Genomic DNA, 16,823 nt, shown 5'->3' with positions numbered 1-16,823 from the left:
CTCATCCCCCCTGCCAGCTATAAATCATGTGCCTACACAGGAAGCGCAGCGGACGAGCGCAGCGGGCGCGACGAATGCGCGCCGAAGGCGCGCATAAGGCAAGCTCGTCTGCGCTCGTCCGCGAGCGTCCGGGACCAGGGGCCAAGGACCCTGCGAGCCACTACACTTATACTTCTGCTGAACTACAGGTATTGCGCCCAACCGTCACGACGTGTCCACCTGTCCCCTATCACGCAGCTAAACGCATTTCTCACTTAGGTATAGGCAACTCTGCCTCCCTCACGAACGCCCCTGCTCCTGAGTACTCTATGCGCACGACCACACCCTGCTCCACCTACACGTTCAGGTGTATCTATCTTAACACCCGCTCCATGATTAAGCACCAATCTGATATATTTCTACTACTCATGGACAAACAGCCTGACATGCTGCTACTGACGGAGACCTGGCTCACTCCGGATTCACTACCGGATATCTTAGCTGCCCTACCTGCAGACTATTATATTCTATCAGCACTCCGCCCTGGCGGAAAAACTGGGGGAGGAGCAGCAATAATCGTCAATAAAAAGTTTCAACTCAGACAGCTCCCCTCTCTGCCTCTACCTAATACTGAAAACATTGTCGCCAAAATAGACACCCCCAATGGCTCACTTATAATGGTCCTATTATATCGCCCTCCCCAAACCATGGCTACATTCCCTTCCATTCTAGCTCAGTTACTGGCACCATTGGTCACTAACCATTCTAAACTACTCCTGGTTGGAGATCTAAATCTCTGGTTCGACAACCTATCGTTGGACCCCCAAGCTGCAGAGATGAGCGAACTCTTCTGTGATCTTAACCTGACACAACACATCCACACCGAGACCCACCAGAAGGGCCACAGCCTCGACCAAATCTGGTCTCTGAACCTGCCCCTATCTGTATTAGACATAAAACCCTGTTGCTGGTCTGATCACCACAGCATCAGTTTCTCTTTCCAGCTAGATAAGACAACCCACTTTAAACTACAATCTAGCAAAACCATCAGGAAATGGTCCTCCATGGATATGCCAGCCTTTCTAAACTTCTTGGGTAACTCCCCCCCCCTCGACAGCAACAATGTGGATGAGGCCGATAGCCGACTCAATGAATGGCTCACTGAAGCGATTAACATCTATGCTCCCCTCACGCATCTCAGCTGCTCAAGGAGCCCGGATGCACATAAATGGTTTACACTCGAACTAAAAACACTGAAATTAGAGGTGAGGCAAAAGGAAAGAACCTGGCGCTCCCAGTACTGTCCACTGGCTAAGGCCGCATACTGCTCAGCCAGGAAAACATACCAAAAAACTCTACAGAACCATAAAACAACCTACTATTCATCTAAAGTCCTCAACTCCACCAACAAGTCAAAAGAAATTTTCAGGATTGTGAACGACCTTTGCAACGACGATAGAACTTCCCCCCCGGTAGTTCCCTCACAAGCGTTATGCAACTCCCTGAACGACTTTTTCCGTGATAAGATCTTAACGATTAAGCAGAACATCTCCACACTCCCATCATCCGCCCCAGTGGATGACATCTATTTCAATCCCTCAACTTTACATTCCTATCCCCTTATTGATTTGAAAACTTTCTTGACATTATTGTCTAGAGTCAAATCAGGATCCCCTATGGATGTCTGCCCCCCCCATATCATGAAAGAAATTGGTCGAGCTATGCCCAACAGCATGATATCCCTACTCAACGACTCTCTTACGTCAGGGACAGTACCTAGCAGCTTCAAACAGGCCCTACTGATTCCCCTCACCAAGAAGCCTGGCATCGACCCGCTCGACCTTACGAACTATCGGCCCATATCTTTGCTACCTTTTCTATCGAAAATGCTGGAGGCGCACGTCACCAACTGCCTCTCTAACTTCGTGGAGGAAACAGAATATCTCCAACCCAACCAAGCAGGCTTTCGACCTGGCCACTCCACTGAGGCAGTAATATTGGCAGTCCAGAACACCTTGAGGTCCAACGCTGATAACAACCTTCATCAAGCCTTAGTACTTCTCGACCTGTCCGCGGCATTCGACACGGTTGACTATTCCATTCTGGTCAACCGTGTCGAACAGGCGGGTCTTAGAGACTCTGCCCTAGCCTGGTTAAAATCGTTCATCACCGAACGCACCCAATCGGTTCGCTTAGGCTCTTTTTCTGCCGCCAAGGTCAAGTCTTTTTGTGGGGTGCCCCAGGGCTCCTCACTATCCCCCCTGCTATTTAATCTGTACATGCGGCCCCTCCTCTTTGCCCTGAGTAAGCACAAAGTCACTGCATATAACTATGCAGATGACTTACAGCTTATCTTTGTTCTCAACTCCCCTAACGCGGTGGAGGACTTCCAAGCCACCATGACCCTAATCCAGAGCTGGATGTCCTCAAATCACCTCAAATTAAACCCGGGGAAAACTGAGTTGATTCTGCCCGGCAAGAGCGAAATCAGTTGGAGCCCTAACTTCTGGCCGTCGGACATGGGTCTTCCCCCTAAGAAATCTTCCACTGTAAAAAGTCTGGGGATAACCATCAACGGGGACCTCTCGCTAAAATCCCAAATTGGTACCGTGGTCTCCTCTGGATTTTTCCAACTAAGAAAAATCTGGAAAATCGCCCATTTCCTCACTCCCTCCGCCTTAATCCAGGTAGTCATGGCCCTAGTCCTCTCCCACATTGACTTTTCTAATAGCCTATACCTAGGCCTACCCGCAGGACAACTCAAAAGACTACAGTACCTGCAGAATCAGGCCGCTAGGCTGATCTGCAAAGTACCCAAATGGGAATCTATCAAACCAGGCCTGGAGAGTTTGCACTGGCTACCCGTGGCTCAAAGAGCCGAATTCAAAGCCGGGTGCATTATCTTTAAGGCTCTGCAAGGCAAGGGACCCCTATTTATCAGACAGCTGATCGGTAGATATGTCCCTTCACGGAATCTAAGATCTGCCCACAAAGACCTTTTAGAAGTTCCTCGTTTTAAGAAAAAACGACAAGGCGGCAGCAGCTTCCACTTCCTGGCAGCCACCCTATGGAACTCTTTACCACTAGCCCTCAGACAGAGTAAAGACCTCCTTGCCTTTAGAAAGGCTTTTAAAACTCACCTCTTCATAAAAGCTTACCCGAAATAACTCTTCCGGCAGACTCACCTCTTGTTATGTTTTTTATCTTACCAGCGCCAAGAAGCCCCTGGGCGTACGCGCGCTTTATAAATTTTTAATAACATAACATAACATAACAGGCTCTAACAGCCCAGACTGACACAGCAATGCATGCCTGCCCAATGAAACTAACAGAGCCATAGCTCTACCCAAGGAATCAGTGGTGTCCATACCATACCAAATTGTATGGTGAATTTCACCGCCTCTCAGCAATCCTTCACCAACTGTAGCAGTTCACCTGTGTCTTCCTCTGGAAGAGAAGGCAACAAACTCTCAACTGAGTCCCATAACACATGGGAAAACTGGCTGAGAATACATGTAATATTCAAAGATAGTAATGCTGCACTAACAGAAGAGAAAATATTTCTCCCCCAGCTTTCCAGCCATCTGGACTCAGTGTTGGGTGGAACCTGAGGGAGGACATTTGGGTCAACAGAGGCTGTAGCTAATTGTACAACCAGACCTTTGGTGGAGGGATCTTTTAGAAGACCATGAGGATCCCTAGGGCCGGGCCGATGCCTATGGGATGTAGCATGGTGTACAGGCATTCCCGTTACTGGCCTTGCCCAAGCCCCTAACAATATGTTGTGTAGAGACTCACTATATGGAAGTGCTCCACTCCTGTCTTACCCTGGTGAACGGCATCCACCAAAGGGTCTGGGGATAATTTCACTGAGGGAAGCTGGTAATCTAACACAACAGCTGCCCTCCTTAATACCGCAGCAACACTCTCTCCATGAAGTCCCATGTCAACCTGGTGTCGCGTACCTGCTATGGCATCCTGCGCAGGCTGCGGAAAATATTTAAATGGCTTCCCCTGGAATCCAGGAAACCCTTGATTCAGGGGCTCATCATTAGTCGTTTAGATTACGGCAATGCCCTGTTTGCATCCATAAATGAGTGTCTATTGACCAAGTTACAAACGGTCCAGAATAACGCAGCACGCTTGGCGCTAGGGCTGCCTCCTAGATCATCAGCCCTACCCAGTCTTAGGGAATTACACTGGCTCCCTGTGCGCCAAAGAAGCCACTTTAAGATACTTAGCATTGTCCACAAGCTTCTAATGGGAACTGGTCCTTCCTATTTAGCGAAGAAACTGGTCCTATATAATCCTTCCAGAGTTCTAAGGTCCAGTTCTAAATGCCTTCTGGTTCAACCAAGGGCCAGAACCTTGAGAAATGGCTGTCGGGCCTTTTCTTATATAGCTCCCCAACTCTGGAATAGACTGCCCCTCCATTTGTCATCCACCTCTAACCACCTGGCCTTTCGTAAGGGTCTGAAAACATGGCTCTTCCCTAATTGATCATTGTCACCTTCTTTATTCAGGGTCATTGTCTCTCTCTGCTAAGCTCCTTGAGACCTTTTTGGTGATTCACGCGCTATATAAGAACCTATGACTATGACTATGGTATGATGATCTGTATTTGACATCTGTCTGTCAGAAGATTCACAGGGTTTAAACCCTCAAGACCTTGCAAACAGCACACTCTCTCACAAAAGGTAGAGATGGGCTGAAAAATGGCCCCCTAACCGCTTCAGATCCACGTTGCAAGTATATGTATCAGTACAGAGTGGGCGATTTTGTTGTTATATGATCAGAACCAAGATAGTAAGTCTTTCAAATGGATAACTAATCGTGCATTTCTGGAATTATCTTCATCAGTTGAAGTTTTTACATTTATGTTGATTGCATTAAAGAACCACTTTTGTTTATTACATTTGGATTCTTTTTGGATGGAGCCCTCCCTAAGGTGAGAGTGCAGCGAGTCTGTATGCAGGTCGGATATAAAGCATCTATCTAAAGTTGTAATGTATAATATTCATAGAATATCTATAGGGCCAGCTTCTAGTGCTTGTGGAAGCAATAAGTTATAGAATAGTGGCAGTAATGCTGACAATAATTGTTACAGTCGCATCAGTTAGGCCAGGCTCAACAACGCTTCGCATGTAGTGTTTAGTATATGTGGGCGTGGGAGCAGGAACGACCGTGACACCAGTTACAGGGTTCAAAGAAGGTTTTATTTTTAGTGTTCTCTTGGGGTATGACATAAGCGTCCTTCTGTGTCTGAAGGTCAGTCTCTCTCGGGCAAAGGTGCTTTGGTCCGTGGTGAAGGTCTTTTCTCCGTTTCTTCGCTGCTGTCGGAGAGGGGGGGTTCTTTTACACCGGATTCCGCCGTCTCCGTGCCATGTAAGAGAACCAACACAAGAGGGATGCCGTTAGTTCACAGTCCTCTATAAGCGGTGCACCAGGGGGACCGGGGAAGTGAGGGAGAACCCAGTGATAAATGTCGTAACTATGTACAGTGCTCCGTGAATGATCAGGTATGGCAAGAGAGACACAGGGGCTGGTAAACGGAATGGAAGGGGAACGAAAAAGGGAAGAGACACACGGGTATGTACAACACTACTCTCGAGCGCTCCGTCTCCCCACCCAGGCCGCCCAACGCCGCCGTACCTGTGACAGCCACACTCCTCCCTCGGGAGTGTGGCACGGCGGTTCACGGGGTCGTTGGCCTCCTGGCTCTCCTCTGGTCTCGGACCGTCCGTCCCTTCCGCGTTGCTCCTCCGGATACACGTTCGCCTCTTCTCCTTTCCCTCTTCGTTCGCTCCTCTCTCTTCCGCCTCCTTCCGCCTTCTCCTCCGGGGTGATTACACACCCAGTGTACATAACTTCCTGTCTTTTACCAAATCCGCTGACGTCACTCTGGGCGGTGTCTTCGTTCTCGGCTGCATACGCCCAATTAAAGGCGCCGCTTTCTTCTCCCTAGTCGTTCAGTTCGTCCTCCCACTCGCTGGTCTGTGGATAAGGTGGAGATGCACATTCAGCAGGGCAAGGGTTCCACCATTCCTTCGTACTCATCCCTACTCCGTTACAGTATACTAATCTCTGTTTTTCTGTTGTAGGTTCACAAGGTAAGTGTTGTTGCTAGTAGTTGTAGGAAAGTGGCCCTTTTTGACAAGGTCCCCCCCATTTTTTGCCTGGTATTCAATGCAATTTTGACAGAAAGTGCACGGGGTTCCTGCTATCCAGGTCTCCAGTGTCCGATATCTTTCACTAAAACTGTACAATTGTTCCCCCAATTGTCAATATCTTTGGCAACCCTGTAAGTCTCTAGTAAATGGTAAGCCAGGTGTCGAGGGCAGGGGTACTAAAGTGGGTCCCCAAAGAGCTGCAGCATGCACTGTATCACCCTAAGGGACTCCTTACCTAAATCATGTAGACTGCCACTGCAGGCTGTGTGTCGTGGTGCAGACAAAATTGAAAACACAACATGGTACACATCCCTGTGTAACATGTCTGCAGACACTACAGTAGGAACCCCTACACCAGGCCTTACAGCCCTAAGCCAGGGTAAACTACATGTGTGGACATATCTGCATGAGCAGATATGCCCCTGTGCTGACCAGTTCAACTACTGCCAGTACAAGTCACCAGGTAAGTCATTTTAAGCACATGTGCTGGACACAAGTAAAAAAGAGTTCCCCAGCTCCATGATGGCTTCACTGAAACCAAAGATGTTTTGTATCAAACATTTTGCATTAATAAACCCTCACTGATTCCAGTGATGGATCTATTAATGCATGCATCTTGAGGGAACCTCAGAAGTGCCTTCTGAAAACCAACCAACTACCAGTGTGCTGGCTGACCAGCCTGCCACCACAAATGAGTTTCTGACCCCCAGGGGCGAAGGCCCACGCTTTCAGGAGGTCAGGAACAAAGCCTGCTCCGGAAGTGGATGTTTTACACCCCCTAGAGCAGGATGACATGTAAATTAGCATTCCAAGGCAGGGAGCTTCATGGAGCCCAACGCCTTTAGTATGCAAATGTTAGTTCCCTCAGAGATGATGACACCCGCCTGACCGGGGCCAATTTGGGGCATGGACAGGAGGAAAAAGTAGTAGTCAGAAACACATTTTCACCCTTAGGACAGTTCTACCCCGAAGGCGAGTTACTTGATGTGGACACACATTTTTAAATGTTTGCTAGTTTGGTGATGGCCCATTTAGGATCTCTGGGACAGGGTTATGCCCGCTTGCTTCCATCAGATTATCTGCATTTATTGAGGCACAATGGGTGTTGTCTATGCCACAATGGTATTTCAAGTTGAAGTAGGTATATTTGCTAGAACACTTATTTATATGTGTCACATTTCCTTGATTTCACTTGCAATGCTTATCACATCCTAAGACCACTCTGGATATGGGCTTGGCTCTTTGCCACTGTCACAGCTTCGTTTTTTTACCTCCTTATGTGATAGGGCAGGCACACTTCCCCTTACTGTAATGGTGTGTTCAGGGATGTTGTGTCAGCGTGCCCCCTAAAAAGCCAGATAACCTCAGCCAAGCAGGGTGTCAGGGCACCACCGAGGAAGCAATAGGCCTGCCCAGTGAGTCTGCCGTGTAAAGTCCACATCTGATGGTAAACTTTGCTGCGTCCCTGCCACCGACAATAGCTTGGGTCAAGATGTCTTGGTCCTCCTTGGAGACTTTAAAACATTGGGTTGCTGGTTGACTGGGGTGTGAGCCTTGGTCAAGCAGCAACCTTAATCCTTGTCAGGGTGAGGCACAAGCCCACCATAAATTAACCTATGCTCAACCACCTGGTAGCTTGGTACAGAACAGTCAAGCTTAACTTAGAGGTAATGTATAAAGTATTAGTGCAACACTTCAAACAGTAATAAAAAGAAAATCGCCACATAAAAAGGATAATGGAGGTATTTTTAATAAATAACACCAAAAATCAAATCAGTAGAACCAGAGATATGCAACTTTAAAGATTTCAGTAAAAATAGCACCAAAAAGCGCAAAGGGTCAACTCTAAATATCTGGTTGCGCTAGACTGGGACAAAGTCACAAGTTCAGGCTGATAGCAATGGAGCACAGACCGGCTACAGGGACCCAGTTAGGCTCCCTGAGCCAATGCAGGTTTGCAGAGTGTTGTGAGGATCCGAGTCGAAGAAGTGTTGTGCAGCTGAAGCGGCTTCGGTCCGGAGGTGCAGCGAGGCTGCGGTGCAAAGGCCTGTGTCATTGTCGAGGATCTCGTCGATGAAGGCTTGCAATGCGAAATCCGGTACCTGGGATGTGTCACACAGCTGAGGCGTTACGTCAGATTTGAGGAGCTGCAAGGCTGCGATACACAGTCCAGCATCGTCGTTGAGGCGCCTGATGATGAGGTATGAGAGGACCTGCGCAGGAAGATGTGCTGCGCAGCAGGGGTTCCAAAGACACTGTGTAGGTGATGTGGAACTTTGCGACGGGTCCAATCCACGGAGCAGCGGCTAGGAGTCTATTCTGCTCAGGGTTGCACCATTCAGCAGAGGAGATGCTTCGGTCCCACTGGATTCACAGAGAGTAGCAGAGCACCTCAAGGAAATTACCAACGGTCCAGGACTGTGGTGGCACCACATGGCCAGGTAGACTCAGAGATGGCAGAGTCCAGGTGAAGGTGGAAGGTTGTTGGAAGCCTGTTGTGTCCCTGAGGCTTCAGATAATGACACCAGCCAACTAGCTCTTAGAGTCACTCTGGGATTGTCGGTACAAGAGATGTAGGTTCTTCTCACCCAGCAGGTCAGCGCAGCAGGGCAGCAGTCTTTCATAGCAGAAGTCCAGCAGTTGAATTCCTTTCAGCAGCACAGCAGTCGGTCTTCCAGGCAGAGTATCCATAGGACCAGAAGTGTACTGAAGAGTTGGTGTCCGAGGTTCAATATTTATACCTAGCTGTCCCTTTGAAGTGGGGAGAAGCTTCTTGAGGCTGGTCTTTGAATCCTAGTGTGTGTGGCTGTCTAGGAGGAATACACGAAGCTGTCAATTACACCCAGTCATGTGACCCAGAGACAAGCTGCAGACACCAAATTGCTAAAGCAGAATAAATTGCAATTTAGCAGTGACTTGAGATTCAAGTAAGTAACGTCTGGCAATGGCCTACTGGAGAAGTCAGGTTGGGAATCTGAGATGGCAATGAAATTATCTGGTTCATGTGAAATTTGAAAGTAATCAGAATAAACATATGAAACATTCTCAAGGATACCCAATAGTGGTAAAATACAGAACATGTGTCATAGATACACAGAACTTTATCACATTCACCATCCTAGCTCAGGTTAGAGCCACAAAAAGGTGACCTTTTACAAGATGTGCTGGAGGTACGCCTTACGTATAGCCTTGAATGAAGGCTCCCATAGCATGGAAAAAAAAGTATTTAACTTGCAAGTTGAAATAGACTTTCTGACAGAATGAAATTACTAACACTTAAGCTCTCCTATGAAAGCTTTAATGACGAGGACAATGAAACAGATGCCAAAAGACATTAGTCTCATGCTGTACTAGCTTTCAAAGGTATTATAATAAAGAAAAAATGAATGTCACATTTTTCCTAACAAAGAAGATAAGGCAGCTGGAATTAAGGTCCAGGGCCCGACAAAGTTCCTCTCAGATCTCTTTAGGAGTGAACCCACTGCTATCCAAGGTATTAAAAATGCTGCCATGTTATCAGCCTCCTCCCCCCCCCCCCCAGTTCATGGGCCCAATCAATCATTTTGCACAATTTCAAAGAGGGTGACCGAACTGATTCAAGAGGCTACAATCCCATCGGCTTGATTGATAAAACTAACAAAGTCTTGGGCCAGGTGAACTTGGAAATGCTACCACTGTGGGCCAGGAGATTAACATAAATTCTGACCTAGAGTACGGGTTCGGGCCTGGCTTGAGTACCATCGACCAGTGCCTGAACCTGTACCTAATAACCCAGAAGTACACCATAGCTAACAGAGGTACCCTCTTTTGAGTTTTATGGACCTTATTTCAGCATTTGATCGGGTGAACCGTACAAAGCTTTGGGCAATGATGTTGTCAATGGGGGTAGTCCCAGTACGGGTGACCTTTCTGGGGGACATTCATAGGGATATTTCTGCGTCTGTGAGGTTTGGATGGGATGGTTCCCGTAAAAGATATTTTCCCATAACCTGGAGCATCAGAAGGGGTGCATTCTGGCCCCTTTTGTGTTCACCATTTATATTAACCACCTAGAGGTTGCTGTGGTGGACAAAAAATGTGACGTTCCTCATATGGGCCCCGCACGTTAACAGTTCTGCTTTATGCAGTCAATGCCGTTCTCATGTTGAGGACAGCAATGGGGATGCAACTAATACTTGACACCTATGCAGATTTTATAGTCCATTTAGTTCTTTCCATAAATCACACAAAATCATACGTAATGATCATTGGTGCTAAGCTCACTAAACATCCTCTCCGAACCCAAGAAAATCAAATGCGGAGTACCCCAGGGATCATCACTCAGCCCCACGCTCTTCAACATCTACATGGCCCCCCTTGCTGCCATCGTCAAGACAGCATGGGCTCAGCATCATATCTGACGACAACGCACCCAGCTCATCCTCTCACTCATGAGGAATCCCGAAGACACCAGATTCTGCTTCCAGGAAGGAATGAAGAATGGCAGCCTGGATGAAAGACAGCTGCCTGAAGCTCAACTCAGAGAAGACCGAGGTCCTCATCCTCGGACCCTGCACCTTCACCTGGGACAACACCTGGTGGCCCTCCGCCCTTGGGAACCCACCCACCCCTACAGACCATGCTAGGAACCTTTGCATCATCCTTGACACCTCCCTCTCCATGAACTGCCAGATCAACGCTGCTGCATCCACCAGTTTCAACTGCCCACGCATCCTCGGTAAGACCTTCAAACGGATCTCCACCCGACTGCAGAAGGACCGTCACCCATGCACTCATAACCAGCAGACTGGATTACGGCAACACCCTCTATGCCAGAATTAACAAGACCCTCCTACACAAACTCCAAACCATCCAGAACGCCGTAGCCAGACTCGTCTTCGGGACACCGTGCCACGAGCACATGACGCAACACCTACAAGACCTCCACTGGCTCCCCGTCAAAAGGAGGGTCACCTTCAAATTCCTCACCCACACCTACAAATCCCTCAACAACATCGGACCCAAATACCTCAACGAAAGAGTATCCTTCCACATACACAAGAGGAACCTCCACTCCGTCGACCGCACCCTGGCAGAAGTACCCCGCATCCGCAGAAACAGAACTGGCGGGAGAGCTTTCTCCTACATCGCAGCCAAGGAACGAACTCCCTGTGAACATCAGATGCTCCCCGACCCTGCACACGTTCAGGAAGGACCTCAATAACCTGGCTCTTTGACTGATCTGGAGCCGCTCGCCCCCCACGCCTTGAGACCCTCATGGGCGAGTAGAGTGCTATACAAACCCCCTGATTGATTGAAACATACAGCTCTATTTTGCAATAAAATTATCACTACACACAAGTTCATATTTGTAACTACTTGGGCACTTTGGATGATGACAGAAACACATGGGGTCCCAGGTTCACTTCAAAAAGATTAATGTTTGCTCGCTCTTGAGGGTCAGTCATGGATTTTAGTGCAAGGTTGGGCAGGAAACCAAATAAGGACCTTATTCAAGTTTATAATACTATAATACTAAATGTGCGCCCGCCACATGTTATAGCAGCAACATTTGGGTGTTTTAGGATTGTGGTATCATTCAGGTTGAGGAGAACAGGTTTGCCAGATGTTTACTGGCTGTCCACAAAGCATTTCAACCTTTGCTGTCCACAAGGAATGGAGTCTTAAATACATCTTGACTACTGTTGCGCTAAGACATTTGTTAAGGTGGATATCTATGGTACAAGAGTGAGTCAACCCTGAACAGAGCGATTATTATTGATGGTCCTACCCCCTAGATAACGTAAGAGCGATTCCTTGGCTTGCTTTATGAAATATGACCTTACCACCTTGAGTCGTCCAGACTTATAAGCATGCCCCAAAAGGATAATAAAAACAGATTACGCCAGGGTTATAAACTATTTTTCCATTCGTCTACTGCATTAAGTGAAGGAAACTGATTAGAAAAACTTGCCGCCCATGCTCATTGCTTGATAAAAACAGTACTCTTAACTGAACCATACCTGACACAGGTGACCAATGTATATGATTGCCCGCTATTGACAAGGTTTAGGCTGAATCTTTTTGTACAATTATTCATCGTCTCTAAGAGTTGGTCTGCTCATGGTTCACTAGGCACTTGAGTGCGATAAAACTTAGGCCCAGACTATTTTACATTTTGTACTGTTTTGTCGCATTTTATTTGGACGAGAAAAATATTTTCAATACCTCTTTTAAAAGATTTTAAATGTAAACACTGGAGACAAGCTGTGTTACACCTCCTGATGCTTAAGGATGTTTACACTTGTGTATGTGGAGGTAATTTTCTAAGCAGCGCAATTAAGCTTCGGAAGGCATGGAATTAATTCTGCCATGGGCTAGTAATTGAAGTCTGATGGATTGAAGAAATTGCTATGTACTTTTTCAGCACTCTACTCAGTTATTATCCACATCCCCTTTATGAGTTGTGATCTTTAAAAAGGCATCCCCTCCTTGTTCCTTAGACAGAGCATAGTGGACCCAGCTGAGGTTTTTGCACTGCCACGGATATTTGAGGATATATTTCATACTGAAAACGGTACCACGATTTTTGTTGTAAAGTCTGGAATACAGGTCGTAATTCACATTGTGTGTTCAATGAAGTCTTTTTGGACACTTGTTTTAATATGTGTTTGTATGCCTTTTATGGTTTTTCTCTAATTTAATACAACTAATATCATTGTACCGTAATTAGTGTTCTGGTTGTTAATTGCTTTTATGTATCTTTTATGGTTATATTTTAACTGAGTAAAGAATGATGATTTTATCTCTCTTAAGAAAGCTTTAATGATTAACACAATGAAACAGATGCCAAAAAAGACATTTGTCACATGAAGTACTGGCTTCCACAGGTACTTTACTAAAGAAACAATGAAGGCCCATTTTTCCTAACAAATTAGATGAGGCAGTAGTGTTCTTTTTTGGCACACCCACAGTTCAACCCACTTTTCCAAAAACCTGATGCAGAATTTTAGCCTGTTGTAGGCTTAACGTATTCTTGAGAGAGAAAGATTTCCTTTAGGACATTTGTACAATACAAAATATGCCCAGATGCCCAGAGAGTACATTTTCAAAAGCAAGACTGTCAATCTAGAGATGGAAAACCGTGATGTAGAATCTTGCCAGAGATTATGAGCAGGCAAGCAATGCAAACAGTCTGGCCTTTTCTTGAGAGAAATCTCAATCCTTGTCATTTCCTGCCTATACATTTAAGACAAGTCGTAGAATATGTATAACAGTTATGAATCTTGGATGAATCCCTCCCTGAGCAAGGATTTCTCACTTAAACTAAATACCTCTGCAAAATGTGTAGCCATTATGTGCCTCAAGGTAATTATAGAATGGGAATGGCAACAGTAACGCATCTTCTTGCACTTTCGTTGTGGTGAGACCTTCTAGCAAATAGTTCTGCTTTTTTTCCCTGAGACTCTGTTTAGTCCTCATGCGAGCTCCATCTCTTCCATTCAGTGTCCTATACAGTATTAACTGCCCTATGTTATAAAACAAAATGGAATGAGCATCCAGAAGGTAAAGCGCACTCATTGAATGTTCATTCTTCCAAGACTAAGGAAAAGAATTCTACTTTCAAGAAAAACTGTTGCATTAAGCCTTGAAACTTCAAAAGAAGCCCAAACTTTTCCAAAACGAGTTAATGGAAAAAATAAGCCATAATCAAATAGAGATGGGTTCATGCATCTTTGGAGAAAAATGTAATAGCCTAATTCTGGTCTGCTGGACATTCTTGGACAGCAAAGTTTCTAGATTACTTAAAGCGGCAGTGGCATTTTTCAGGAAGAATATCATCCGTTAAAAGCACTGTCTGCCTAGTTTTTTCCCTTTGTTAGCACAGTTTTTTGTAAGACAAATGTGTTCTATAATGGATGGTTTTAATTTATCCTTTTAAACATTAAAGAAATCAAAAAATACTTCTATTTATATACATGTTTTTTTACTAGATTCTTTTAAAAAATACAAACATTATCCATTGATGTCGCCAGTCAAAAGTTGTATAATATTAACACTAGCTGAGAACTGATTATAGAGTACTTTCTGTTGGACACTACAAAAACATTGCTGGGTTAGCTCTTTGGGGAGATACTACACCAAAACAAATTTAAGAGTGACAGATTCACAAGCATGAATTCAATTAGAACTATTTTGCACTCTAAAAAGTGATCTATTTATTTTATTGACCCACAATTAGTTACTTATAGGTATGTACTGAGCATTTGTTAGATGCATAATATTTAATTATGCTGTTTTATACATTTAACTTACAGATTTGATATTTTTTATAACTGAGAATCTCTTTACGGATTGCATTTTATTTTGCAGCATGTGATTGGTAATTTGCTTCAGCTTTAAATTTTCTTCTCAACTGTCACACATTCAGTGGCAAAATAGAAGCTTTGACATACAATAATAACGTACCTGGTGAGAGAGTCACATCTAAACGAACACTCTTCCATTGTAATAAACTTGACCCATTGTAGTGCACCGCTCGCCCATTACTGAAAATCAAAGTCAACAAACATTCAGATTGTTGAGCATTTACAAATGCAAATACAAAGATACTGAATTTTTTCTTCTTTTGTTTTACAACAGTATGGTTCTGAAGAACAAGTTACTTACCTTCGGTAATGCTTTTTCTGGTGGATACAGTATCTGCCTGTGGATTCCTCACCTTGCGAATATCCCCTGGCCCAGCAGCATCCGGAATTTTTTTATAGCTCTCCACGCCGACGAGGACGACGTCGTGGAACCATGGCTCCGCTCCCGACCCCACTGACGTCACTGGAGCTATAAAGGAGCCTCGTCAGCCTGATGACGTCAGTTTCGCCCTTTTTTTCCGTGCCTTCGAGGCACACAGATGGACCGACATAAATATATACAGTATACAGAATTCAACCAACATACACAGTGTGAAAACATTACTGTAAAACACTTCCATTGAAAATAAATTAGACAATATCAACATTGTAGGTATACAAGGGTGGACAACGGGGAGGCGGGTGGGCCAGTGAGGAATCCACAGGCAGATACTGTATCCACCAGAAAAAGCGTTACTCGAAGGTAAGTAACTTGTTCTTCTGATGGATACATCTGCCAGGGGATTCCTTGTCTTGTGAATAGAGTCCCACAGCAGTCCCCACTCCCAGAGGAAGGTGTCCACCCTTCTATACCAAAAAGTCCTGTAGGACAGAACACGCAAAGTGACCATCCCTCCTCACCTCAGAATCTAAGCAGTAATGCTTCGCAAAGGTGTGGAGGGAGGCCCAAGTTGCCGCTCTGCAAATGTCCTCTACAGGAACACCTCTAGACAAAGCAGATGTTGAAGACTTTGCTCTAGTAGAGTGAGCTCTTATACCCTCTGGAGGTTCCTTACAGGCCAAAGAGTAACAGATCTTGATGCACAAAATAATCCATTTTGAAAGGGTGCGCTTTTGCACTGCTCTGCCTTTCCTGCAGCCAGCAAAACCCACAAAGAGCTGTTCATCCACATGACAGTCTTTAGTCCTTTTGAGGTAAAAACTCACTGCCCTCTCAGGGTCCAGGCGGTGAAGCCGCTCCTCTTACGTGGAAGGGTGAGGGGGAGGATAGAAGGAAGGAAGGGTAATGGACTACCCCAGATGGAAGGTAGTTACCACCTTAGGCAGAAAAGCAGCCCTGGTCCTAAGAACTATTCTATCAGTATGAATAGTCAAGAATGGGGTTTTTGAACTCAGAGCTTGAAGCTCACTTACCCTCCTTGCCGAGTTAATGGCAACAAGAAATACAGTTTTTAAAGACAATAGTCTCAAGGAAGACTTTTGGGAAAGGCTCGAAAGGAGAACCCGTCAAGTAGGTTAAGACCAGATTTAAGTCCCATTAAGGCATGATAAATGGAGTGGGCGGATATTTGTTGGTAAGGCCCTTAATGAATTGTAACACAATAGGCGATTTAAACAAGGACGGCTGATACGGCAAGCAAAGGAACGTCGACAAAGCCGTTAAATAGCCCTTCACAGTAGCCACGGCATAACCCAGGTGGGCTAAAGAAAGCGCAAACTGAAGGATGTTGGATAAACAAGCCCTTAAGGGGTCAATAGACTTCTCTCCACACCATGAGGCAAATTTGGATCACCTATAGGAATAAATAGACTTGGTGGAGTGCCGTCTGGCCGAAAGAATCACATCCACCACGTCAGGTGGGAGAGAAAGAATTCAGATTGCCCCGTTCAATCTCCAGGCATGAAGGGGTAAGCTCTGGAGGTGGGGTGTAGAACCTGCCCCTGCGACTGCGAGAGGAGGTCTGCCCTGAGAGGGAGATGGAGCGTAAGGCACGAGGAGAGGTGGAGAAGATCTGTATACCACACCCTTCTTGGCCAATCCGGGGCAATCCATATGACTTGGGCCCGGTCTTGGAGAATCTTCCTCAGAACCCGAGGAATCAAGGGTATGGAAAGAAACGCGTAAAGGAGCTGTGAGAATGGCGGGCAGTGAGCGTTCTCGTGAGTGGCAAACAGGTCCACCCGAGGAGCTCCACACGTCTGGAAGACTAGACATTCCACCTCCGGATGAAGCCTTCACTCGTGGTCAACTGAGAACTGACGACTAAGACTGTCTGCACGCATGTTTAAAACTCTGGCCAGATGATTTGCCATCAGGCCAGAGACG

The 16,823-nt window shown here is 45.9% G+C and overlaps 1 protein-coding gene across 4 annotated transcripts in view; it reads right to left on the bottom strand.

Annotated features, from left to right (window-relative positions):
* The window catches only part of HECTD4 (HECT domain E3 ubiquitin protein ligase 4), a 2,216,728-nt gene that overhangs the window by 1,038,533 nt on the left and 1,161,372 nt on the right, over nucleotides 1–16,823 (bottom strand). For all 4 annotated transcript variants that reach the window (XM_078667422.1, XM_078667425.1, XM_078667423.1 and 1 more), the window contains exon 48: nucleotides 14,598–14,677. In XM_078667422.1, coding sequence (XP_078523548.1) covers nucleotides 14,598–14,677 — 80 coding nt within the window. The remainder of the gene's footprint in view (nucleotides 1–14,597; nucleotides 14,678–16,823) is intronic.

Source organism: Lissotriton helveticus, chromosome 11 (assembly GCF_964261635.1).
Source record: "Lissotriton helveticus chromosome 11, aLisHel1.1, whole genome shotgun sequence".
Taxonomy (NCBI): domain Eukaryota; kingdom Metazoa; phylum Chordata; class Amphibia; order Caudata; family Salamandridae; genus Lissotriton; species Lissotriton helveticus.
The sequence above is the reverse complement of the archived record's forward strand: the minus strand, read 5'-3'. Positions and strand labels throughout refer to the sequence as shown.